The sequence below is a fragment of the Chironomus tepperi genome, unplaced genomic scaffold (genome assembly GCF_022539635.2).
Source record: "Chironomus tepperi strain 1889 unplaced genomic scaffold, CSIRO-AGI_Ctep_v1 contig_337, whole genome shotgun sequence".
Taxonomy (NCBI): domain Eukaryota; kingdom Metazoa; phylum Arthropoda; class Insecta; order Diptera; family Chironomidae; genus Chironomus; species Chironomus tepperi.
In genome coordinates this window covers 1,515,720-1,542,027 of record NW_027226459.1, presented here as the reverse complement: position 1 = coordinate 1,542,027, position 26,308 = coordinate 1,515,720, and the positions used below count along the sequence as shown (strand labels likewise).

General features: G+C 35.7%; 1 protein-coding gene across 1 annotated transcript; it reads left to right on the top strand.

Moving 5' to 3' along the window:
- Nucleotides 1-58: 58 nt before the first annotated feature.
- On the top strand, nucleotides 59-26,308 carry LOC139093768 (uncharacterized protein DDB_G0287625-like). Its single transcript, XM_070644598.1, has 2 exons — nucleotides 59-254; nucleotides 25,941-26,308. Exons 1-2 carry the CDS (start codon nucleotides 59-61, stop codon nucleotides 26,306-26,308), a joined length of 564 nt encoding a protein of 187 aa, XP_070500699.1.

The window sequence follows — 26,308 nt, the reverse complement described above, 5'->3', positions numbered from 1 at the left end:
GAGATTACGGCAATAGAATACAGTTGAGAACAATCCACGTTCAGGAAGACCAAGTATAATGAGTGAAAAGTCTGAAAGAATGTTGGTAAGATACAGTAAGAACGATCCTCAAAAATCTGCTGTTCAATTAAATCAAATGATGAGCAAATATCATGGAGCAAATTGTAGTGTTATCACCATTAAACGTCGCCTACGTAAGAATAAACTATTTGGAAGACGTCCAGTTAAGAAACCACTGATATCTGCTAAGAACCGTAAAGCCAGAGTTCAATTGGCGAAGCAATACTTAAACTGGACTGCAAAACAATGGTCGAAAGTTGGTTTTTAGTGATGAATCGAAATTTATGTTATTTGGCTCTGATGGTGTGAAGTTCGTGCGACGTCCAGCAGGTACTCGTTTTGATCCTAAATACCAACTTCCAACTGTAAAACATAGTGGAGGCAACGTGATGGCTTGGGGCTGTTTTAGTCGTTATTGTATTGGACCTATTCATCGCATAGAAGGCATAATTTATCAGCAGGTAAATTTGGACATTATGAAGAACGTGATGTTACCTCATGCGAACAATAAAATGCCTCGTGACTGGATATACCAGCAAGACAACGACCCAAAGCATACTCCAAAATCTGCAAAGCAGTTCTTTACAATGAAAAAAGTCAGACTACTCGATTGGTCTTCACAAAATCCTGACCTTAATCCAATTGAGCATTTGTGGGAGCAGACTAATTCCTGGTTTTGAGATGTTATAGAACTCAGAAATCTTTCAATAAGGAATTTTATCCTGAACAGCTTTTATCACCCACTTTTTTATAACTTCTGAAAATTTCTTTGTCTTTCCCATATTTTTCTCACTTCTAATATATCAAAAACTATTCTATCTCTTATAATTAAGCACAATTAATACACAAAAATGACAATTTTGTCTTTTTTTTACTAATTTTTTGAAAGAAATTATACTGTTTTCAAACTTTTGCACGGCAGTGATTTTAATAAAATTTGAATTTTTGAAAACCGTTACATTTAAAGTTTAAGTTTTGTTATTTTATTTATTAAACTAATTAAGAAGCATAATTAGTAAAAATTTCAGTTAATATTAGACGTTATTGTAAAAGATATAGCCAAAAAACTGAAAAAATTAAGGTGTTTTCAAACTTTTGCACGCTACTGTAGCTGAATTTTGAAAATTAGCGCATTTATTTGATTTTGAATTCATTTTTCATGCCCGAGAAGCACATGGCGTGGAAATGGGTCGGAAATCTGGTACCAGATTGGTTTGACTTTAAGCTGAGGCTGGGTTTCATTGAATCTGGTATGAGGACAGAGTCACCACCATAAATATTGTAAGCTTCTGTATTATGTCAAAATCGTGTTGTCTAAATGTTGCACTAATGTCACACTATTGTCACTCTAATGTCACTGAGCAAAGTATCACTCTAGTGTCACACTAATGTCGTTCTAATGTCATACTCGTGTCGCGCTAGTGTCACACTCGTGTCGTGCTAGTGTCACACTAGTGTCGCTCTAATGTAACTGAGCAAAGTTTTATTCTAATGTCACTCTAATGTCGCGCTAGATTCACATTAGTGTCGAGATAGTGTCTCACTAGTGTCGCTCTAGTGTTATACTTGTGCCGCTCTAGTGTTACACTTGTGTTGCTCTAGTATTACACACGTTTTACACTAGTGTCGTTCTAGTGTCGCTCTAGTGTTACGCTAAAGTCGCTCTAATGTCACTCTTGTGTCGCTCTAATGTCACTGCTGTATGACATTCAATAAGGTCTTTTATCCTATAAGCATCAATAACCGATACCATCAAAATAAACTCCATCCAACTTTGTAAAATAAATCCCATAAATTCACATTAAATCCCCCAAAATGAAACAATCTCTTTTTTTAAAGTAAATTTTGCACTTGAAACTTTCTCTGTTCGCAATTTAATTGCTCTTACTACAACAATATTTTGCAAGTCTATGTAATCCGTATCTACATTGTAGTTTATTTTATCAACATTAAGAGAAAGAAAGCAATGGCAACAGTAAATTCAATTATCAATTATGTTTCCATTCTTTTCCAATTTATTCACATCCCCACTCCCACACACATAAACTTTATCTACTCACTTGATAATTATCCTCGATATAATTTTTCCGTAGAAGGAAGATATAGGAATAATGGGAATAAAGACTATATTCTCTCGATAACTTAATAATTTTCTTCATTTCTCATTCTAGGTGGGGCTGTTCAGCTATTATGTAACGCGAAAAAGTGAATTTTTGACACCTCTGCCTCATTATCCATCCCGCTTGCCGTAACAGAAGCACCATGGAACAAGATTATCTTTGTTTAAGATGCAGCAATACTTCAACCCGCGATGAAGACCTAAGAACTCATGGAGAGAAGCTGTTGATAAAGATTTCATGGCAGTCGGTGTCAGTAATTGACAGACGCAAGTCAGCGATACAACCAGCTTTGACAGACGTCTAAGTGAGGTCATGGATCACAATTGATCTAGATGACCAGCAAAGTAGGTAAGTAAGTAAGTGATTCTTCAACCCATCTAGGGTATAGATAGAGATACCTCTAGACTGGAGACATTCAAAGCGATACGTAACATGTGAACAGCCCCTATTTTATAATGATAAACTTCTTATTATTCCAATGTTGAATATCACATTGAACTACACAATTCCATTTAAATTAAAATAGAGTTTTATTATTAACTTGGAAAAATAATTCCCGAGTGCCACAATTCGGATTAAAAATAGGTGAACATCAGCCTTTACAGAGGAGAGAAGGGATCTCCTTCCGAGTATAAATGTAGGAGCAACGCAAAATTGTATCAATTCTATAGAAATGCTGATATTATAAGACGATGGAGGCGAGGCTTGATGGAGTGGAATCGATCTGACATAAATCCATCCCAAAAGAGCTCGTGGTAGTCCAGAAGAACTCTTGGAAGGATGCTGTCAATAGAGACAGTATTGCACTTGGTATTGATAAATTAACAAACGGAAGGCCAGTGATTGAGCCAGCTTTAGGCGTCATTTGAGGTAGACCAAGGAACACATTTGATCCGTACGGCCAGTAAGTAAGCAATGCAATGCCGACTAGTGACGTAGCCAGAATCTTTTTGAGCAATAACCCTAGCAAAATGTTGTGTTTAACCCCAAAACGCCCGTCCCTTCCGTCTTCTTCTCCAAAATACTCCCATAATACTGTCAGAGCAATCTGTCCGTTAATTCAGCGACGAATCAGTTCCCCAAAAATTATTATGTGCTGTTCGGACTCCTTTTTTTCTTGAGTTGCTAGTTAGTAGTATAATAAGCATAACATAAGTAGACATAAATAGTTATTCCGGAAATAAAATTTGCTATCTCAAGTTGTATTCATCTTATGAATCTAGGACATGATTATGATATACAAGTACACAAGCTATTTTGGTTGCTAGTTGCAAAAAAAAACTTTTTTGTAGATTTACAGAAATGATATATATTTATTTTTATACTTAATCCTCCTTGTATAATTTTCAAGCATCATGCCAAACAAATAAGGTAAATCCAAGATTTAACAAGATAATTTAACTTGAAAAATCTTCACAAAGTGGATGGGGGTTTGTTGTGGTATGATGTCAAGCAATATGTTGTGACTTATGGACGAAGAATAGCATTAGCTTGTTAATCGATTCAAAATCTGAGACCAGTCTAAAATTACTTGCGGTAAAGTCGGTTAGTCGATCTTAAATCCAGCACCCGACCCAAGTGTCTCTGGAATCACCAAGTCCCAGAGCTCAAAGTCGACTCCAATTTTATTAGGAGTCAAGTCAATTTGAGTCGACTTTTTCATACAAATTCCGAGTCGACTTCGAGCTCTGCCAAGTTAGTTGTCCTAAAGACTTAACATGTGAACGATCCCAATCCTGTTTATCTATTATAAGAAAAGCAGAGAAAAGTTGATGCTTAAAAAAATATTTTCATTCAAAAAAAAAAGCTCAGAAACTCGAAGACAAATAAATTAAAGCAAACTTTTTCAAAATTTATTCACGTCCAGAGTTGGTGCCATTTTCCCATTTTCAAATTTGAAGTCATTGGAGATCATCTCCATTAGTGATGGATGTAGCCTCTATGTCGACGCACATTAATGTGCCGCTGAACGAGTTGAAGGCTTACCACCAAGGTTTGCCATAAAAGGCTGCCCAGCACAGCACCAAGCACATCAACTAGACATCAACCATGCCCATTTTCTCATAACTCACAAACACAAATTGATGCTCGTCTTTTTATTTTCTTTCAAACTTTTCCATTACAAAAAATGTAATGGTCGGTGCGTTGCTTCAGTAAATCCCAGATAACATTATTCATAATAATGACATCATTCATAGCTTTCTATCCAATTGTGATTATTTTATTCAATGATTTCATAATAATTGCAAAAATATTCACAATATTCCATTTCAATTCTCAAATGACTTTGTCAACATTTTTGTTGGGGGGGTTGTGAGCTTGTTAGGGATGTAGTTAAAGGTTTGATGAGTGTTTAGGGACTTGAAATTGTGTTCTATGCCAACAGGATAACTTCCTAAAGGTGGTGAATGCGGAATACATGCATGACTTAAGCCATACCTAAGCGTCATCAAGCAACAACCTATCCTTCTCGCTGTGAACACGACCGTCAATCCATCCCTCATAGTAGGACAGAGTCAAACGAGCTTCTGATTAATACAGAGGACGTTGACCTAGCATGTCCACATCCGAGCATGTACGAGCTAAGAAACCAAATGGAACTTCCGGATTGGACCTATTAACGACGACCAAGGCTTAACGACAAAGGAACAACGATTTGAGGCTTTATATTGAATATGCTAACCTATCAGGTCCTGGACCATTATTGGTACAAGTGCTTGAGCTTCGGCCCTACAAGTGCAATATGACAGCCAACCAAGAGATAGACCAACAAGTGCTCGAGTGCCAGTGAGGTATGTCATCATGACAATGAAGTTGGTCCGAATTCAGCATCAAATCCAAGTCATGCAGTCCTGAAACCAGAACAATTGTGCTTTTGAGAAGCAAATGACCCCTTGTTGTAGACATAATGTTACAATCTATTTGGAAATACTATGCAATTTGGCAAAATTGGTAAACATTTAAATGAATGACATAATTTGTACACAATATTGACAATTTTATTGATTCAATTTATGCTGCGATAGAATTTTTCATTAAAATTCCACAATGTTTAGATAATGAAAAATGATGCACATGGGAGGCAATTTTGTATCCTATTCAGCCACAAACATTTTTTTAATATCACAAATTATGGAATTTTTTTCATTAAAATTCAATTGCAATTTTTTATGATTTTAAATTAAAATTTAACCTAAAAATAATCAACAAATGGACTAAAAATTGTAGTGACAATAATATTATTGCAAATGACTGGATCGCAACATGCATACAGTTGGTACATGGAATATAAAACAGGAATAATTAGTGTCAGATGGTTCGCACCATTTAATTTATTGCAATATTCTGTTTGTGTTCTTGTTTTGGGTGGGGCTTTTGGAACCAGATGTCAAGCTTCAGTTGTAAAAGGGATAATGTGGATTAATGGTAGGAGAATGTAATCTCTTGTTTTGTACCAAACAGTCAAACCAGTCAAATTCTTTCATACCAAAAACCTTAAGCATTTATTCCACAAACATGCGTTCGAATCTCAATAAAGGATTTTGCAGCTTGAAGTTACTCTTCAAAATCGAATGTCGTCAATAAAAAGGTTCGAATCCTTCGACTCAAAATCCTTGTCCTAGGTAGTAATCCAGATATCTTTAATTTAATGTCTCTGTGACAAATTTTAAAACAGAATAGAGGTTCAGGTATCCCTGAATATACTTCTGGATCAAGGCAAAGTAGCAGTTCACTGGCAACTCTATGTGTCACTTGGACCCGACCCAATCCTAATGGAATCTGGTATTGGCAAATTGCTAAAGTGTCTTGTAATCAACATTAAGGATCCGAGTATGATGCCTAGAATCGATCACAGTTAATGGTCTAGTCAGGTTCGAGGATACATCATTCTAGCCATTCCAACTCAGTTCATACAAAACAATTTGTGTCCGGGTACATAACATTACAATACTTTCCATTAGTCACTATCATGTAGTCATAGAACTTTAAATCTGCAAAAAATCCCAAAAGAACAAACAAATGATTCAGTAAATCTTAAAATGCACGACCATTCAGCATCCCTAATTTATCTATATTCCCATATGTGCACAACATGATAGTAAAGCATTTGGAAATGCTCTTTGAAATAAAATATAATATGGAAAGTGTTAAATTCATCTTCATCATTATTTCATGCCATTTGCTTATGCATCGCTTCTGTACACAGGCGGATTATGTTGTGTGGATTGCGGATTAAAATAATTGGATGAAGGAAGAGATAAAAAAGAGCAAAAGATGAGAAATGTGCTTGTTTGTTGTGAATTAAAAAAAAAGTTTTAAGTTTCCATGGCATTTGCTGTTCCTTGAGACATTAATCAACTTTACATTTGAGCTTCTTGAAGGATCTTAATCTTTTCTATCATGTTGCAAGCTTTGAAAGATCCTTTTGATTAAATGGAATAAGCAATTTAGTTTCTGAATTAATGATAGTTGGGATGTCATACATTAAATATGCTTTTAATGGCTTAAATACAAGATAAATTTTTATCAAAAATATTCCATGATTTGACAGCTAAATGCAGCATAAATGGAAATAGCTCAGACAGCACATCGGTCCGTCAAAGGGAACAGACGTGTTTTTGATTCGCTCCGCAATTAATTCAAAATTCTCAAAAGCTCCAGATAACAACAACAGAGATTAAAGTTTCGAATCTCAGTTCAACTTGTTCAGACGTGTTTTGACTTGTTCGGCAAAATGGTAGAAACAACAACAAATCTCAACAACGAGGAAAGTAACCAAAAACTTTCGGAAAAACAACCTGAATCTCAACAACAAGATTCGGCACCCGTGACAACTCTCATCACCGAGGATATAAACAACGAAAAGCAACATGACATTGAGATGGAAAATCTCAAAACAAAACAGACAACAATGGATCAATTCGTCCAACCATTAAGGGCAGAAAAACGTCGCAGCCAACTTGAAATCTTCAGTGCGCCAGCCAAAAAGATATCTAGTGCTAGCAAAAAGAAAGATGACAACAAAAAACAATTTGACTTCTCAAATGCCAGGACGAATCTGTACGATGACAGATTGTTCAACTTCAGCGGAGATAACAGCAAAGCACCAGAACAACCAAAACAAAGTGAAATATCATCATCATCGAAAGACAACAACGTAACATCACAGCAGAAACCAAAACCACCACCGATCCATATAACTAGTGGTGGAGGACAGGAGATCAGAAGGTTGATGAACCAGATCAACAACCAACCCAGGAGTTTTATGATCAACGTCAAAAAGGATAAACTCAAAACAAAAGTTGTATCAACGGAGAGTTGGGACGACTACGACAGATTCATCAAACTCCTCAGAGAAAAACAACACCACTTTCACACCTATGCAAACCAGGAACCACAGATGAAATTCGTGCTCTACGGACTTCCAATGATGGAGATCGTAGACTTGGAAAAGGAGTTGAAAACGGAAAACATATCACCAGTTAAAATTGTCAAAATGACAATGAAACAAAGGAGACACGAAAACGACGACGACCAGAACTACCTTCTGTATTTTAATAAAGTACAGGAAGGTAACATTTTGGAAAACCTTCGACAGGTTAACTGTGTCTACGGCTTCAAAGTAAAATGGGCTAAATACAACAACAGGCGTAACGGACCTTCTTTCTGTTCGAAATGTTTGCAGTTTGGTCATGGACAACGTGGTTGTAACAAACCACTAATCTGTTTCAGATGCTCTGAACAGCATGATTCAAAAACCTGTCCTTACATTTCGATTGAAACCAACAAGGTCCCAATCGAAAAACTAAAGTGTCACTTCTGCTGCGAGAAACATACAGCAATCTCACAAGAATGCAACATCAGGAAACAAATAATCGAGAAGTGGAAAGCTAAATCAACGAACGACAACAACCGAAATCAAAACAGACCATCAGGTGAACAACAAAGGATTCCACGAAATCCTGCTGGACAAAGGAATGCTCCACCAACATCAAAAGCAGGTGAACGATCAGGCGGATCTGATCAATTTACATCACAAAGACCAGCTAGGAGTATCCCAGAACCGGTACCAACAACATCTAGAAAACCAGCTTCTGAAACCTCCGCACCAGTCACCATAAAATCGCAAAATAATCATCCACAACAGAAACCCTCAAATCAGGGAAATCAAAACAAAACACGAAGAAACAGGAGAAGGGGAAGGAATGGAAATAACAACAGGTCAAAGCCAAAGACCAATAACAATCATCAACAGAACTCAACGCAGGTTGTAGAAATTATGGACCTAGACTTCAATTCACTAACCTTGGAAACAAACAAGGTCGATCCTGAACCTTCATCCAGTGGTAATACAAAGGAACAAATTTCACCAGCCCAAGGCACAATCGATGAATGCATGTTCTTCATCAACTCATTCATCGAAATCATCACCAAAAAGCCAGAGTACCTAAAAGAGGAACAGGTACAACAAGCCATCGGCCAAAAAGTTGCCAAAATCTACATGAGTCAACATGGATTGTAGTCACCAAAGAATCAACGTAATTTACTGGAATGCTAACAGCCTTGCAGATAAGATGTTAGCATTTCTCGACTACCTCAGCATGCAAAACGTTGATGTTGCGTGCATATCGGAAACATTCCTAAAACCAAACTCCAAAGTAGACTCGCATCCTGACTACGTAATTCATCGATTTGATCGCATTGATAGACCAAAAGGCGGTGTTGCGATCATTGTCAAAAGAAATCTAAAACATCAGCTTCAACCAAGTTACAACACAAAGCTAATAGAATGCATCGGAATAAAAGTCTTCATCAACGAATCAATAAGCTGCCACATCCTCTCCGTCTATCTTCCAGGAGGAAGCAAAGGAAGGAAATAGACGATCATCTAAGAGATGACATCAACAAAATAACAAACATCAGAGGAAACTACTACATCTGCGGAGACTTCAATGCAAAACATCGAGAGTGGAATTGCAACGTAGCAAACAAAGCTGGGACAATACTACAGGATATGTCCGGGGAGTTCATGATCTACTACCCCGATTCACCAACGTATTATCCAGAAGATCCGACGAAATCTGTATCAACAATCGACCTGATGCTCTCAAATTCCAGTCTGAACACTACAGAACTAAAATGCACAGAGGCAATGAGTGACCATTGCGCTGTGTATTTTCAAATCAGGACATCCAAAGTTGACAGAACAGACAACGCAGTTTACAGATATGACTACAGAAATGCCAACTGGAAAAAATTCAAATCGTATATAACTCGTCGCATCGAAGACAGCACTCTGGAAAACCCATGCAACACCGTAGAGGAGATAGAACATCATATCGAAGTATTCTCAGAACTCATCATGGATTCCAGAAACAAAACTGTGAAGAAGAAAAAGATCAACTTTGAATCGACAAAGCTCACACCAGAAATCAAAGACTTAATCAGGACGAAAAGAAGTCTTCGACGAAGATGGCAACGTAGCAGAGATAATCAAATCAAAACTGAATTAAACATTCTACAGAAAGTCATCAAAGACAAAATTAAGGAACTCAAAAATACAAACTGGAATAAGCGGCTTTCAGAAATCCAACCATCAAACCAAACAGTCTGGAGGATTGCAAAGCATTGCAAGAAAGGTTCAAAATCGATGCCACCGTTGATTGATGCAGATAGAACATTCATCACTAATAAGGAAAAGGCCAGCGTTCTCAGTGACTATTTTCGTAAAGCTCACGAAAATCCACTCGAGGACGACAACCCAGTACATACCCAGGAAGTAGACAACGCAGTGAAAGAAGCATTGGAAGGAGAAAATAGTGACTGCACAGAACTTACAAATGTAGAGGAAATCTCATACATTGTAAGAAATCTGAAAAATCCTAAAGCACCAGGATTAGACGATGTCAACAACATACTCCTCAAAAATCTTCCACCAAAAGGCTTCGAATATTTGAAGTTCATCATCAACACGTGTCTCAAACTTAACTATTTTCCGAAAGTTTGGAAAAAAGCTAAAGTAATCCCGATCCCAAAACCTGGCAAACCAGCAAACGAAGTGAGCAGTTATAGGCCAATAAGCTTGCTTAGTTCCCTAAGCAAAATATTGGAGAGAGTATTGCTGAATAGAATAAACGAGCATCTGGAGGATAACAACATCATTCCGACTCAACAGTGTGGCTTTCGCACAGGACGATCAACATCTCACCAACTCATCAAAGTAATCAAAACAGCAAAGGAAAACATAAGCAGGAAGAAATCAACAGGAATGATCTTCCTAGATGTGGAGAAAGCATTTGACAGAGTCTGGCATAACGGACTCTTGTTTAAAATGATCAAATTAGGGTTTCCACTACCACTTATAAAAACTGTAAGATCTTTCCTAAGTGAAAGAACTTTCTCAGTTTTTATTAAAGGTCAGTTCTCAGAAACCAATGAAATCAAATTCGGAGTACCACAAGGAGCAGTGCTTTCACCAACTCTCTACAACATCTACACATATGATATTGTAAGAGAAACAACCAACAATATCGCACTCTTCGCAGATGATACTGCATTGTATCATTCTGCAGAAAACTCAGCCGATATTGTAACACATCTACAACACACTGGAAGAAAAGTACAACAATACATGAACAAATGGAAAATAAATCTCAACAAACAGAAGACTCAAGCCTTATTCATCACAAATAGGTACTCCAGGCAACTTCCAAGAGACAACATCAAATTCCTCAACGAAAACATCAAATGGGAAACCGAAGCTAAATATCTGGGAATGATAATCGACAAAAGAGTGACATTAAAGCAGCATGTAGAATATGTGACCAACAGAGCTCACACTGCACTAAGACTACTTTATCCCCTCATCAGCAGGAACTCACATCTCGACGTTCGAAACAAACTTCTCATCTACAAGCTAGCCGTGAGACCCATCTTCACATACGGCTGTCCAGCATTTGAACGGATGGCAAAAACACATCTACAAAAACTACAAGTACTACAAAACAAATTCTTGAGAATTGTTCTCAACAAAACAAGATATGAAAGGATATCAGATCTACATACTGAAGCAAAAATACCCTCTATTGAGGACTACGTCGGAAAGTTGCAAGCGAATTTCAACACTCGTCTTGCGTCGCGAAACACCGAATAAACCACAACATAAATTAAAGCAAAACAATTTCAAAATAAAATCAAAAACTAAGTGATGAATGCGATAAGCCAGAATCCTTTAAAAATTTAAATACAAATAAAATGTATCCAAACTTTGTACATAATTAAGTTAAAAATTTAATGAATAAAAAGTTTATTTAAAAAAAAAAAAAAAAGGAAATAGCTCATCTAAAATTTGGATGACTTTTAATTCCATTATTTCTGTCATGTTTTCTTATCATGTTGAATTAAGCTGAATTTCATTTAAAATTAGGTGACACGAAGTGACTCGATGACTTAGTGGTTTTGTTCTTTGGGACTTATTTCATTGCAGATCAACCCAGAAATCATGGGTTCGAAACTCGGCATACGAAATTTTCACATGTCCTTTTTTGAATAATATGCAGTAGAACCTCGGCTCACAGCTTTCCTTCGTTGGTTACAGACAATAATGTCAACAAAGAAGTGTTTCTGATATCTTTTACTACTTACTTCCTTGACTAAGACGCACGAGGTTCCATTGCCGCGTTTAGAGTACATTGCAAGCTGAATCCGTCTTTAGATAGCTTCTGCCAGATTCTAATTCCCAGCAATTTTACATCGTTGATCACACAGTAATTCCATGATCTCGTGAGTATCTGTTGTCATTGTAAACAATAGGTCTATGCTTGAGTACGGTGATTTTGCGAACCTTCACTCTTTCAGCTGTCATTATCCCTAAGACACACATTAAGCGAAGATCTGGATCTTTCAGATCTGAATAGACAAATTCTTGTAGTGTTGATCCGATTTTGATACTGTTTAATACGACCAGGGTTGTTAAAAACAGAATCTGGTGTATTTTGCAAATGTGTCACTGGATACGACACTATATAGATACACCACTGGTACGGTCCAGCCAAAGTAGCATACTTGTATCATATCAATGGGTAACGGAGTGCACGATATAAGGTTACGATTGTACAACATTGATGAGATGGTACGGTTCAGGTTCTATCAACAATTACAAAAACGAGACATCACGCTTTGATGGATCTAATGGGCTTAATGCCAAATGACCAATGTCTGTATTTTTCATCAAAAATAATCCTCAATTTCCCAATTCTATTTGACATTTGAAAATTTGATTCAAAAATGCATTCATGTCTCCGAAAAAAATCCATTCAATTTTATCTACTCCACCTTCCCGCCACACATTCCCTAACATAATTTCTCATTATACACATATTTTAAATCATTTAGCAATGTACAATATTTAAAATCACACTATACATTTCCCCCCGTACAGTCATAGCAACGGTACTTAAACAAATATGCTTATTCATACATTTAATATGAGCATACAAAACATAAAGCTCTCCATTTTTTTTCGTGAATCATAAAAAGCACTTAATTTTCTCATCATCGTTCCTTCTCTAACATTATCTCACATTTCAACCAGCGAACGCTGATTCAAAATTTTGAGTGTGCTGTATTTTAATGCATTCATAAGGATATATATTAAAACCAAAAATTAGCTTCAAGCTACATAGCACACTCATATTGAAATGTATGTTAGATACTCACATGCTGTTCGCTTTTTCAATGATTGAAGTAAAGGAAGGGAAAGAAAAAAAAATTAAATTTCCGACGTTGGATATGAAAAAAAAAAGATTTCACTTTTTCTTATGTTGAGCAACCACAAGAGGAATTTTACTACATGTTCCTTCCTTTATTTGCTATTAAGCTAGTTTTAATTATACTCATAATACATCATATAGCTCACATTTCTCATCCTATATCCAGCTTTTTTTAATGGTGGTATAATCTTTCGGGATTATAATTATCTCTAGAGGGTGGGAAAAAAGTCGGCATGAAATTTAATGTTGGATGCTTTAAGGATTTTTTTGACTTTTTGGGATATTAATGCGGTGTAGCTTAGGGAACCATTGAAATTTGGGATGGCTTTAAAATGTTAGAAATCTGTTTTTGTATTTATTTGTTGACGTCATCGTCATTTATGGATGTTTTTGTATCCCTTCCTCTCTAATACATTTCATATCAGCTTTTGATAATGTAGATAGAATTAGGGGCGTAAAAAGGGATAGATGAGGAGGCGGGGAAGTGGATTTAGGATCAAACCTGCGTTGTCTAAAGCTCCATGAATATAAAACTTGCCTTTGAATTTCGAGAGACTAAAGCCTTATTTTGCAGTCTAGAGATAGTATCCTACTCATCAAAGAAGTGGGTCGGATTTCACCATAAACTCTACAGCTAGGTTTATGATGAGTAGTCTGACGAATCATCATTAATATTATCAACCACGAATTGTCTTTGTGTAGCTATGCTGTTTTGCCTTAGCGACTTTGAATGCCAACCAGGATTCATCCCAAATCCAGGCCTTTAGACAAAAAACGCAGGAATTTAGCCTTGGTCTAACCTACATGGTAAGGGTCCCCGATGCCAATCCCAAAACAGAAACTTCCCGGTCTCAGTCTCAGTCTCAGTCTCGATAATCTGTCGGAATTTGTCGGTTTGAGACTTTGGGAAACCCTATTTTATAGAACAGTCCTGTGCATTTAAAATGCAAGAAATGAAAATCTGCGATTTTTGGCTTTACCCGAATTCTAAACTCATTCTCAAACTGCTAGAATTCACAAAATTATCAGCTGTCAATTCCAAAATTTCAAACAAACTCAATTAATTTGAGAATCCCTCAATTCTAAATCTCAACAACAGCTTCCAACCTCACCATCAGTCCAGCCATCCATCCATCAACTTCCATCTTCCCAAACGAAACCCCTAATCCATTCACATCCACCCATCAATGTAATATCTGCTTGCCTCTTATTTTTTCATCACATCATAATTTCTCTCCACTTTAGCTTGCGGCGATGCTTTTGTGGTTGTTTTTCGATACAAAAGTTTTAACATGCATGTTAACGTAAACATCGTAAACTGTATAGCTTACAACAAAAAAAGGCACAAATTATTTTGTTTGTGCGGTCTAATGATTGTCAAATAGAAATTTTCCTCATATTAGGTTTTTGGGATTCATTAAATATATTGTGTATGTGTATGATATGGCAACGGATTGATGACCGAAAATGATGGTACAATAAAATTTGTGTTTGATTAGATTTATGGATTAGATATTGTGATTTAAGAATGGCGATTTGAGGTTTTGGGAAGCAGTAAATCTTGTTCTTAATGAGATATAGTCCATTGTAGCTTGCATAGGGACATCGTTGTTAGGCGGTTGAAAAGTTTATCATTCGTTTCTTGATTGTGGGGCTGCCGACCTTCAGGCAGGGTTGTTTGGTCAAGTAAATAACTCGATACAGAGCTCGGACGTCTTCAAATACCATAAGAAGGCATGAACTTGACATTTAGTCAGCTTCGAAGTCAGACTTCGGCTTTCCTAATCCCCCAAAAATGAGAATAGTAAGGAGGACATAAAGAACGTGCCACAAGGTCAAGTAATCCCCAACAGCTCAGTGGTAGGAGCTTGCTACCGGAAGTTAATGGACGTAGGTTCGAGTCCAATCCGGGATCCGTTGTTTGGCCTCATACTTTTTCAGTTTATTCATCTCGTTCCTTAAGTCAAACAGCTTTTTGATTCCAATAAAGTTCAGAATGAGCTGACTTGCTTTTGTCACTCAATTGCCACTTCCTCTAAACCACTTTACTGTCCTGCAATATCCTATAACCCCTATAACCTTCCATAAAACCGAAAAAATATTAATTAATACAAAACTTCAAGCACTTCCCTTACCATTTATAGATAATATCAGACCCATCCAACTTTTAAAAGCATTTCTGCAAGAAAAGCAACTTCCTCTGACCAAAAAAAGCACCCCCCGCTGAATTAAGTTTCATGAAAAAAATTTCTTAATTAAATATCCTCATGCTTAAAGGGATGAAAAAGCTTACTCACCGTGTAACATCATAATCTCAGTTCCATTTTTATTTAATTTCTTTATATTTCCCTTACAGATACAACTTGTGCAGTCATGCACGGACTTTTGAAGTCTCAAAAACTTTTCACTTAACAATTTAGCCTCTTAACCCCGTTCGCTGTTTGGCTAATTCGCATTCATTCATTATTTACGCTCGTCTTATACATTCGTTTGCCTTTAACTTGGATGCACATTTTGTACAGAGATGGTCTTGGATCTTAATTTTGTGAAATCAAGATAAAAGGGAATAATGGATGATGGTTGATGTTTATACAAAATTATGATAATATTTTGGATGTCTGTTGGGCATTTGTTTTGGACTTGCGGGTAAAGTAAGCAATCTTTTATTATAATGAGGAACTGGTCGCTTGCAAATGATGTTCATAAGACAGCCAAACGGACAGTATAATTAGAATACCTGGAGTCGCAATGCATAAGGAGATGCCGTTTAGTGCCAATTATACTATCTACTTGGACTGTCGTCACTAGCAGCACAAAACGTATACAAGGCACTGCGATGTCGTTGCATTAACGTCAAGTTTATATGATGGATCCCTGACAGGATCACATGACGGATGACTTTTGAACCATTTAACGACAAGCACTGCTATGCTACTGATTCTATGGCAGTAATATGACTGATGACACCATGACCGGCTGACTATTTGACGGCAAAATTGAAATTTGAGGCAGCGTGCTATTCGGACATGTGATTAGCACTTAAATGTATGCCGATTGGATGAGAATCCCATTGATATCAATAAATTTGAAAGGAATTGAACGCATAACGTTCATAGAGTTACGGTCAGATTCATAACCATTCGGCTATAGTGGCCTTACTCTTTTACAATAGCTTACCTGGAAAGTTCAAAGCGTAGGAACTAAGGGTTCCTGATGCCGAGATCAAAACCAAGACGTCTCGGGTAGTCTTGATGTTGAGACTAAGACTTCGGAAAACCTCAGTAGAACGATCATAAATCTGGCAATATGATGACTTGATTCTGACCTGAGGATAGATTTCATTGAGTATGGCATGAATATAGTGCCACGTTGTTCACATTGGGCCAAATTCGAGAATTTCTATGCAGTGTGCCTTCAGGATCAGATTCTACTTTCCTTTGACACTGCAATAACTTGACAGTAACAAAACCCCAATTCCAACCCTGACTCAAGAATGAATGCAGTGCACATAAAAAAGCAACATTAAGCATGCTGGATGTAATGACATAAATTCATTTTTCATTGTGATATCTTCAATTTTTTTTTTGCTCCCATCTCTATGTCACATTTTTATATTTTGCCATCAGCATATACAGAACTGAAAGTTCCATTTGAATATTGTATATTTTTTGTTGTTACTCACTGAGCTTTAGCTGCTGCTACAGAAGGGTTTTTTTTTGTTGTTGTTTTCATGGCAAACTTTTTTTTTCTTTTCCTTTATTTGATGCCGGGTGCTGCTATTCATAATACATGAATGGATATATATGTGTGTACGAGGGAATAAAGAATTAATCACACTTTGACAAGTGGTGATGGATAATTTTGTTCTGTTGGCTATAGCATCAGAGATATATGTATGTATGAGATAGATGTGATAAATTTAAATATTGTTGACAGTCTGGTTTTGTTGGACTATTTTTGTAATTTTGGGATGTGACCAAGTTTTATCATTTTGAGTCATTTGAGTCTACTGATGCAGAGCATTAAGATATGGCAAAATTTTCCATATTATAAGCAAGCTGTGTCTTGCAACCTTAAGAATTATCGATTTTTTCTGTTAAGGATCAAGCTATACATCTTCTAAGCACGATGATAATTTTGAAGTCAGTCACATGCTCTTTATATGAAAACCACAAGAAGTTTTTTTTTAGTTCAGTAATTTTTATAACAAAATCTCCATATGACGCATATATCTAAGCCACAAATTATACTATGTTGGATTTAATAGAATAAATTTAATAATTTGTATGACCTTTGTGAATATCTCAGCATGACTGATAACCTACAATATTTTGATACGTGTTTAGTGATATTGTCAATGACATGGATGGTGTCGGTGGAAGATTAAAGGAGGAATGTGTTGGACTCAGATGTGAATTCCTAAGCAGAACACTATAGTTTGTAAGAAATCGTTACACGGCGTCGGTGTTGATGGTAGATCATCAATATGAATTGAAGGTGCTCTGACGTCATCGTTAAGACTGAATTTTGGTCATTTCGATTGTTGATTGACGAGTTAGAGAAATCAGAATTTTGGATCATTTACACCCTCTCAAAAATGTGAAAAGATTCATATAATGGCATGGGATGGACAGCTTTTTTTGTCCATTTGGTCACCTAAGAGTAGTAAAAGACAGAAAAGGTATAATTCATATACGACACTTTACCATATAGTCGAGTAACTCCCGGTAGCTTAAAAGCTCCGTGAAGGAGCTTTCTTTATTTGTGTCGCTCTGGCAGCAACATACACTTCTGGACAGAACACTACCCACTAACCTTTCATATTCAAAACATATCAAGCCTCTTCAACTCAATCCAACAACCCGGAATAAATTTCTCAGACATTTGACCAGTCAATAAACCTTCCAATTCAATGAATTTTAATTTTAATAAATTTCATATTTTTTCGCCCCCAAAAATATCATCAGCTCAGGTCAAGCACAGTTGCATCCAGATATCAAATTTCATTTAATCTTCCTGACAACTGCAATAATTTTTATTTATATTTCATCCCGAACTTTTTTTTATGTATTTTTATGCGCCGAGTGAGCCATGAAAAATGTTTTCCGATGAGATTTTTCCACGATTAAATTATTCATTTTTATCAGCATTTCCTTTTAATTGGATATTGAGCAAAAAAAATGAAAAAAAGTTCATATAATGATCACTGCAGCAACAGCAATATATTTTTTGAAGCTTTCATCGACGATATGGGTATTTATGGATATTCTCTTCCACTGAAACGGCCAAAATCCCTATAGTACAAAGGCCATAAAGATCGTATCGATATTTATAGTTAAAATTTAATTAAGAAAAAAAAATCCAATTTTATAATTTTTTCCCTTTTTCATTTAGCCATGCTTTTTGCTTGATATTGACCAAATGAGATTAATATGTAATAAATGAAAAATATGGAAAAATATGGAAAAATTAAATTTTCAATTTTTCACTTCTCATATTCATGATGATTTTTAATTCAGTTTATCAATAATGTGATGAAGCTTTTGGAAGCAAAACTAGCTGATAAAAAGCTTCTAGTTACATAAAGTCTTTACATAATGCTGTAAATGGAATGTAACAATGCCTTTAAATTTGGTTAACCTAATTGCTGGTTGTTTGTTTCAGGAATTTGATTCTAAACTAATTCTAAACTCAAGAAGCTGCTATCTGCACCAGTGACACCAATCAAGAAGCCTCGAGGTATAATCGAGGGATTAGTAAAATGGGTGCATTAAGGGAGATACCCAATCACCCTACTCTTGTATTTGATTACACGAATGCCATGAAGTATACGGTAATAACAATAGGATCATACCCTGTCGCACTTTTAGAGTCGAATGCGCATTTGTTGAACTTGATTGCCAAACTGCCTTTCCTTAATAATTGCTGTAAAAAACAAAAACCTTGAGCTGTTCACACCCTTGGATCCAAAGCTGCGTTAGGGTGCTTTACGGCTTGTCATTCTCTACCAGGCAGCGAACATGTTCTCGACAGCATACTCTACTTAAATATGCTAGTTGAGTATGCTCACTTGAGTTAATCTTTAATTGCTCTACTCTTGAGAGCAAGCTAGAAATTGTTCAACGAGTGAGCGAGCGACAGATTACTCAAACTCAGGAGATCATCATTTTAAAGTGGAATCAGATGGCATTGCTACTTGTAACCGACAAACTTAGGCTTTCAACCGCGTTTCCACTTCATACGATTCGAAAAAGGATATGTGAAAAATTGAGATCCTGACTAGTTTCGAACCCACGATCTCAGAGTTGGTTGATGTTGCAATAATTTTATACCAAAGTACTAAACCATTCCACCACCGAGCCACTTCGACTCACAAATGATCATGTACATATCATCGATAACATCCTACATCCCACCATTATTTGTCCACTTCCAAAGCTTATAAAGCTTAAACATATAAAATTAATTTTTTATTTACATTTGTCCAAAAAGTGATTACTCATCATGTGACATCGAGCATCACATGCAATCGACGGATGAGATTAATTAAGATGAATAAATATGTATTTTTATGACTATGACATTTGACATTATTACGTACATAACTTGTTTGCTCATAACATTATGCAAATTACAGTAAAATGGCAACAAAGTCAATCTATAATTTCCATCAGTATTCGTCATCAATCAAGGAACGACGTTAGTGTAGAAAAATGAAATATGATGAATCTATGTGATTTATAGCACGAGTTGAAGGTAGAGAACTTTTATGGTAATTATGTTTCGTAACAGATGTTCTCTTGGAAAAATATGCTCATTTGGTACAGGTATGATTGAAACAAAAATGAGTACAAAAATTAATTAAAGGATGGGAATGAGTTTGGTAACATTTTAAGTGCTTTACATGGAAATTGACGAGCTGTGAAATGTTAAATTAAATGAAACCGTTTTTTTTGTGCTCAGGTGAATTATCATGTATTCAGTGTTATGTGCTTCCGCTTCCTTGAATTTTAATGCTCATTATTATTACTCGTATTTAAAATTAATGGCTATTTACAATGCATCCGTGTTATTTAGTACTGCTGCATTGCTTAAATGATTTGATCGTAATTTATTGAATTGCAGGTCATAGAGCAGTGTTGTTCAAGCTTTCTTGTAGCACAGCTCACCTTGGTGGTAATCTTGGATCAAAACCGCTTACGGCATACGGTTTAAGGTACACTTTGGTGGTTAGCCTAGACCAAAATCACATACGGCGTACGTTTCATGGTATTTTCAAAAAATATCGGTGATTCACAGCTTAAACAACACTGACATCGAATCTAAAACTCAGAAGTTGTTTAAATTTGATTATTTTTGAAGATTATTATACAATCCGATAGTCCAAGCATATCCAAATTAGATATTTTTCGGAATTTTGTCTACTTCGAACCTCTGAGCAGCCTTAAGCAAAATTTGAACCTCTGAGCAGCGTCGGATAAAGATACGGGTCAGAAATTTTAAAAGCAGCGAGAGAGATAGCGAGAGCTCCAATAATGCCATGATCCATATAACGGGAGTTCAAACCTTCTGCAGGAGCTTCTGAGAAGTAAATACACTTCCTTTATTACTTAGCGAAGACCGGCAGCTCCCATTGGAATCAGTCGGTCAAAAACGACTGATGATTAAGGTTTCCAAAGTCTCGGTATCGTCAAATTCTCGAGACCGAGACCGAAACTATGTGGAAAGTTTCGGCATTCGGAACCCTTACTGATAATGGCAGTCAAATGTCGGAATACAACCGTTTGTCATCATTTAGTGTTCCCCATCCCTTTGTAAGTTCCTTCATAAACTACTGATGACTCACAAATCAAAGCAAAAGTTGCATCCTTCAGATATTTACTTAATTACATCCTTAATTGCTCCTGTCATCAGCACAAAAGTTCAAAAATTAAATTTTCACAGCAATTCCACTGAAACACTCAGCAACAAAAAGCATTTCTCATCTCTCACGCCTCTCGTTAATTGTCACATTCACACTACAAAAGGACTTTGTAGCAGTTCTGTTGAGCAAATATCCTACTGACCTTTAAAGCATGAAACAGTTAAAAAAATGGGAAATGAACATATTGTTCAAGTGCAAATAAGTCACGAGCATAAGGTCCTTTTTTATTATGTCACTTAAATTTCTTCATAATTTCATTATCCTATACGGCAGGAAAAAAGAAGGAACCGACATTACCACTATAAAGTTAAATGATTATGGCCAGCATTTAAAAGGAGCAATAAAATGAGAAAGGCAAGAAAAAGTTTTGTGCTTTTGAATGGAAATTGCCAGAAAGAAGAAATGGCAAATTTTTAGATGGAATTTGTTGGTCTGCCTTATCTTAATTTGAATATAGCTATGGAAATTGGCATGAAGGTCTTGAATTTATTATGGCATGAAAAAAAGTCTTGTCAGTAATAGATTTCTTCTTAGAAGCTGTAGGTAAAAGTCGCCTTTCAAATCGTGGAGTACAAAGTTTGAGCAGCATAATGCGAGGAACTGCATTTTTTGTTGTAAGACATCCGGTCTTAATATGCCGTCATGGTGCCGTCAGGGGAACTTTGTGTTTTGCCGTTAATGCGGCGATTTAGTAATGCTCAAACAAAAACAACATGCTGTTGGGGAAATATTCAGGCTTAGACCCGAATGGGCATATTCTTTTCGACTATTTGCAGCGGCGTAGTCAGTAAGTGGATGAAGTTTGGAATCGACTCATCTATTTTTTACTGTGAATCGATGCTGAGCATAGCTTGAGAAGCACTGCACTAGTACGTACGACGACAAAGTATTCAGAAGTACCAGAAAAAGGATGGCAGTTCTTGAAAAAGATTGAGAAGCTCTGGGATATGACCCGAACAAGATTAGTAAACAAAATTCCAACATGAAGCTTTTAAGGATCCGCTAAAACTCTTTTATTAGCATCAAATGGAAGTCGACTCAATGATATAGCCATATGACCGGTTTTGGCAGTCATATAGCTTCGTGCTGCTCTGTTGGACTCTTTATAGTTCCGGATTCGAGCCATCGTATAACTTATGTAGCAGCACTTATGTTCAATCCCCACCAAATACGAATCTCCTCAATCATTACATTATTATTGCCAATAAATAAATATTCTCATGACATCACATTTAAACACACAAGAAAAGCTTCCTTAAATGATAATATCTAAAAAAGCACATTATCCACCGCCAGCAGGCAATTCTGCCTTTTCTTTACTACTTCCTTTTGTGTTCACCCATTGCATAATGTGTAAAAGTTTTAAAAAGGAGAAAACTTTTATGTAACGGCATTCATATACATAAGAACATAATTTAATGGTGTTAGCACAAAAAAGACAGAAGGAATATGAATTGAGTAATGAGATGAAGTGCTATGTAGATGTGGAATGAGATGAGTGAATAAGGGGAAAATTTTTCTTTTTATGACGTAATAAAACTTTCTTGTGAATAATTTTTCATATAATGTGTGTAAGATGATATCACGAAGGATGGAATCGAGGCGAAACTTTTTATTTTTTGCAATTTGAGATTTGCTTTCATTTTTTTCATCTCTTTCTCTTTTGAGTTTAAAGGGAATCTTCATGCTTTGTGGAAATCGTACAAAGCATTTTAAAGTTTGCTGAACATTTTGAGATTATGCAGTCAGAATTCTTTGATACTTTTAGAATGAAAATGCATAAAGAAATGAATTTTTGATCAAAGTGATTTTTGCATTGGATTTTGTCACATAAAAGTGGGGATATTGGAGTTTTAAGAGCTTTTATTGACTCCGTGCTTGGATTTTAAATCAAATTTGAGTCAAATTTCCATCAAATCTTTAAAAAATTCCATGAAAATTGTCAGAAATTCAACAAAATCTAATAAAATGTTTCAACGGCCATTTCAAATTTGAATAATATTTATTTTACATAGTTGAAAACCCCTTTTTGTGCAAAAGTTCAGTTTGTTTTTGAACTCCGAAGAATAAACATTAAATATTCCTAATAAATAGCACAATTCAACTTCATTTAATCCACAAACCTTAAGAAACTATCAGCAGGGGAAACAAAGATATTTGAGCATCACAAACGTTTGATATTTGATGATTAAATATTTGAGGAATCTCTTTAAATGCTCCAAATCTTTATTGTTATTAAATTTTTGATTCATATCTGCTAGAATAAATAAGAATTAAGTTTCAAGGAGGAATTCAAAATTGAAAATTGTTTTTTCTTCTCCGGAAAAAGTAATCTCAAAATTTATTATAAAGAATCAGATTAGGAATTTTGACGTTTCTATGCTTTTGTGCTTCTTATTTTTGTTTGTTTGGAATTTAAAGCTTTGAAATTTCAATTTGTGTCTTAGAAATTATACAAATATGCTTCAGGCTGCATAGAAAATGAATATTGTTGCTACAACCATCGCTACATCCACACTTTTACATCTGCAGATCAAATTAACGTGTGACGAATAATTACCAAACTTGATTAGTGAAGCTACAACGGATTAATATCAATTTTGCACCAAATTATTTTCAACTCATGCCTCACATCAACGTGCTATCGATTTGCAATCACGATGATGGTGCAAAAAGCCATGGATTTAAGTGGAAATTAACTATATACGTAAAAGCACGTGAATGGTAATGATTAAAACTGGATAAATGGATTGCCTAACTTTTGATTGTTCGCAACAGTTTTTTCTTATTTTTGAGCAATTTTAAAGTAAGGAATCCAGTCTAGAGGCCAAAAGTTCAATAAGGCACCTCAACTGAAGTCTGGACTTCAATTCTTTTAGAATCTGGATTCATATTGAAGCAATTTTACATTGAAGTCCTGCCAAATTTGAATTGGAAGTTGATTCAGGTTTTGTATCAAAAAGAGCTTAAAAGTTGCAATCTCGAGTGATACAAATGAAGAAGGCTCCATCACTTTCTGGCTTTGTGGCTTCCATGCGGAGCCGGCTCCATGTGACTTTGTGACTTCCATACGGAACCAGCTCCATGTTGCTTTGTGGCTTCCATACGGAACCGTGTGGTTTTGTGGCTTCGATACGGTGACGACTACATGTGTCTTTGTAACATCCATAAGGAACCAGCTCCAGTTCTTCCGCTATATAGTTTCTATATGAGTTCTAAATAGAAGCGACTTCCAATTGGTGTTGATAAAAGCGCTTTGGAGGAGCCTTCTTCATTTGTGTTGTTCGAAATTACTCCGAGTCCCAAAATCACGTACCTTAGTCTTCCTTTACATCAAAAACCTGTTTAGCTATCTAAAAATACCTAATAAAAACCTGTTAATTTTGTGCAAAAATAAAGCTTTAAAAATCCCTTAAAAAAATTATTACGCGGCAATAAAGAACTCATTAATTTGAAGTATCATCCTCAATGACCCCCTCTTAACAGCTTATGAGTGAAATCTTTAAAAAATTTGATTGCTTTTTTTATCACCACTTAAATCCTCCCCAAAAAAAAAACTTTCACTTTTGTCGGCATTTCCTTCCGTTTAGGAAGCAATCTTCATCATGCTTTTAATTTTTATGATCCAAAAAAAAGTCTCGTAAAACCAAAAAATAAACTTTTCAACCTTGAAATTTAATCATATTCCATCCGTTTGCCTCTCTTCACCAATGTCAATCATATCGAGCATAAATTTGAACTTTTTTATGTGTTTTTTCGCAAGTCATGCTCATTTATTTATGAAAATACCAGACTAGCGCCATTTCATTTCGAAAGGATTCGACATTGGCTTCGAAGGATTCGAAATTGTTTGCGAAAATTCAAAAAATATTTTATCGTTGATATACATGTAAACAACAAAAAATATTTTTTAAAAATTATCAGTTCTTTTCATGAAATTCCATGAAATTAAGACTCAAATGATCATTGATATCATTGTTCATTTGAAAGATAACATTTACATACGTCAGAATTTAAATAAATATTGATTTATTCTTTATAACGTATTTTTTGATTTTAAAAAATTTCAACGGTCATTTATTTTTTAAAAACATAGATTTTAGCCCCGTGTTTTCATTCAAATAATAACGGCCAATATTTGAAATGGCGCTAGTCTGGAAAATACTTTTTTGTTCCTTGTCGACAGTATCGCAAATAATGTTTTATCATAAATTTTTAACTAGATATGAATAGACGAGCGAAGAAGGGGAAAATTCTTTTTTATTGACTCAATTCTGTTGATTTGATGAAAATAAATCACGAGGTAAAAAGCTTGCTATGAGTTTCAACAATTGTCTTCTTAATCAGAGACGTAATCAAGTTCAAAAAGTCTTTTTTGTTTAGTTAATGAGACAGAACTTGAAGTTGAGCGTAGTCGACTCAAGTACTCGGAGTCAACTTCAAGTCAATTCTACATGGAGTCAACCTCAAGTCAAGCCTGCTCGAGGTCAACTTCAAGTTGAATCCACTCAGAGTCAACGTTAAGTTAAGCCTGCTCGAGGTAAACTTCAAGTTAAATCTACTCGGAGTCAACTTCAAGCCTAGTCTTCTTGAAATCAACTTCAACTGAAGTCAACTTGAATTCGACGCTACTTCTCATCCACAGTTTCTTAACTTATCATTATGAATTCTCCTTGCAATTACCAATTTGCGTTCTGAATGACATAAATTATTATATGACTTCCTTACTCTTTTTAGATTGTTTCCGTAACATCACGAAAGCAGTGAATAAAAATATATTTCATATTCACATCTTGATCTGAGCATTCATTGGAATTTTTAAAACAATTCAAAATAAAATGTTGAAATTTTTAATTCCAAGTAAGCTTTGAAATTGAATTTTTCTGAGAAATTCTTCATTCATCAATTTAATTTCAACAAAACCACTTCAATAATTTCAAAATATTTCAACTGAATAATAATATGGATTCATTCAATTTTGCAGCATCTAAACCTTTGTCTCAAGAAGGTAACTTATGAACATCATTTAATTGAAGTCAAATATTGATTTTTTCGAGTTTTCAGAATCTCAAAATAGTGAAAATTCAATGCGAAGCATAACAATTGATTCAGCTGCATGTGAGATCTGTACACCGTCATTAAGAATGGAACATGAAGCAAATTTGGAACCAGAAGAAATACATGACAATGCAGAACCTGTTCGTCGTCGTTCATCATCTAAACCACAAAAAATGATCTCATTTGCTGGAGATACAATGACAATGCCTGTACAACGTCAGAGAAGTAGGTCAGCCAAAGGCAGCCGTGGAACATCACGTGGACGAGCTTCTTCTCGTACACCAACACGTAAATCAAGTAGCCGTGCATCTAGTCGCTCTCGATCGAAAAGTGCAACTAAGCGATCTAGCAGCCGTCGGGGTAGACGGACATAA

Coding starts and splice junctions, on each gene's coding strand:
- LOC139093768 (XM_070644598.1), top strand. CDS start 59: ATGAGTGAAAAGTCTGAAAGAATGTTGGTAAGATACAGTAAGAACGAT. Junction 255..25,940: donor ACTGATATCTGCTAAGAACC/GTAAAGCCAGAG, acceptor TCGAGTTTTCAG/AATCTCAAAATAGTGAAAAT.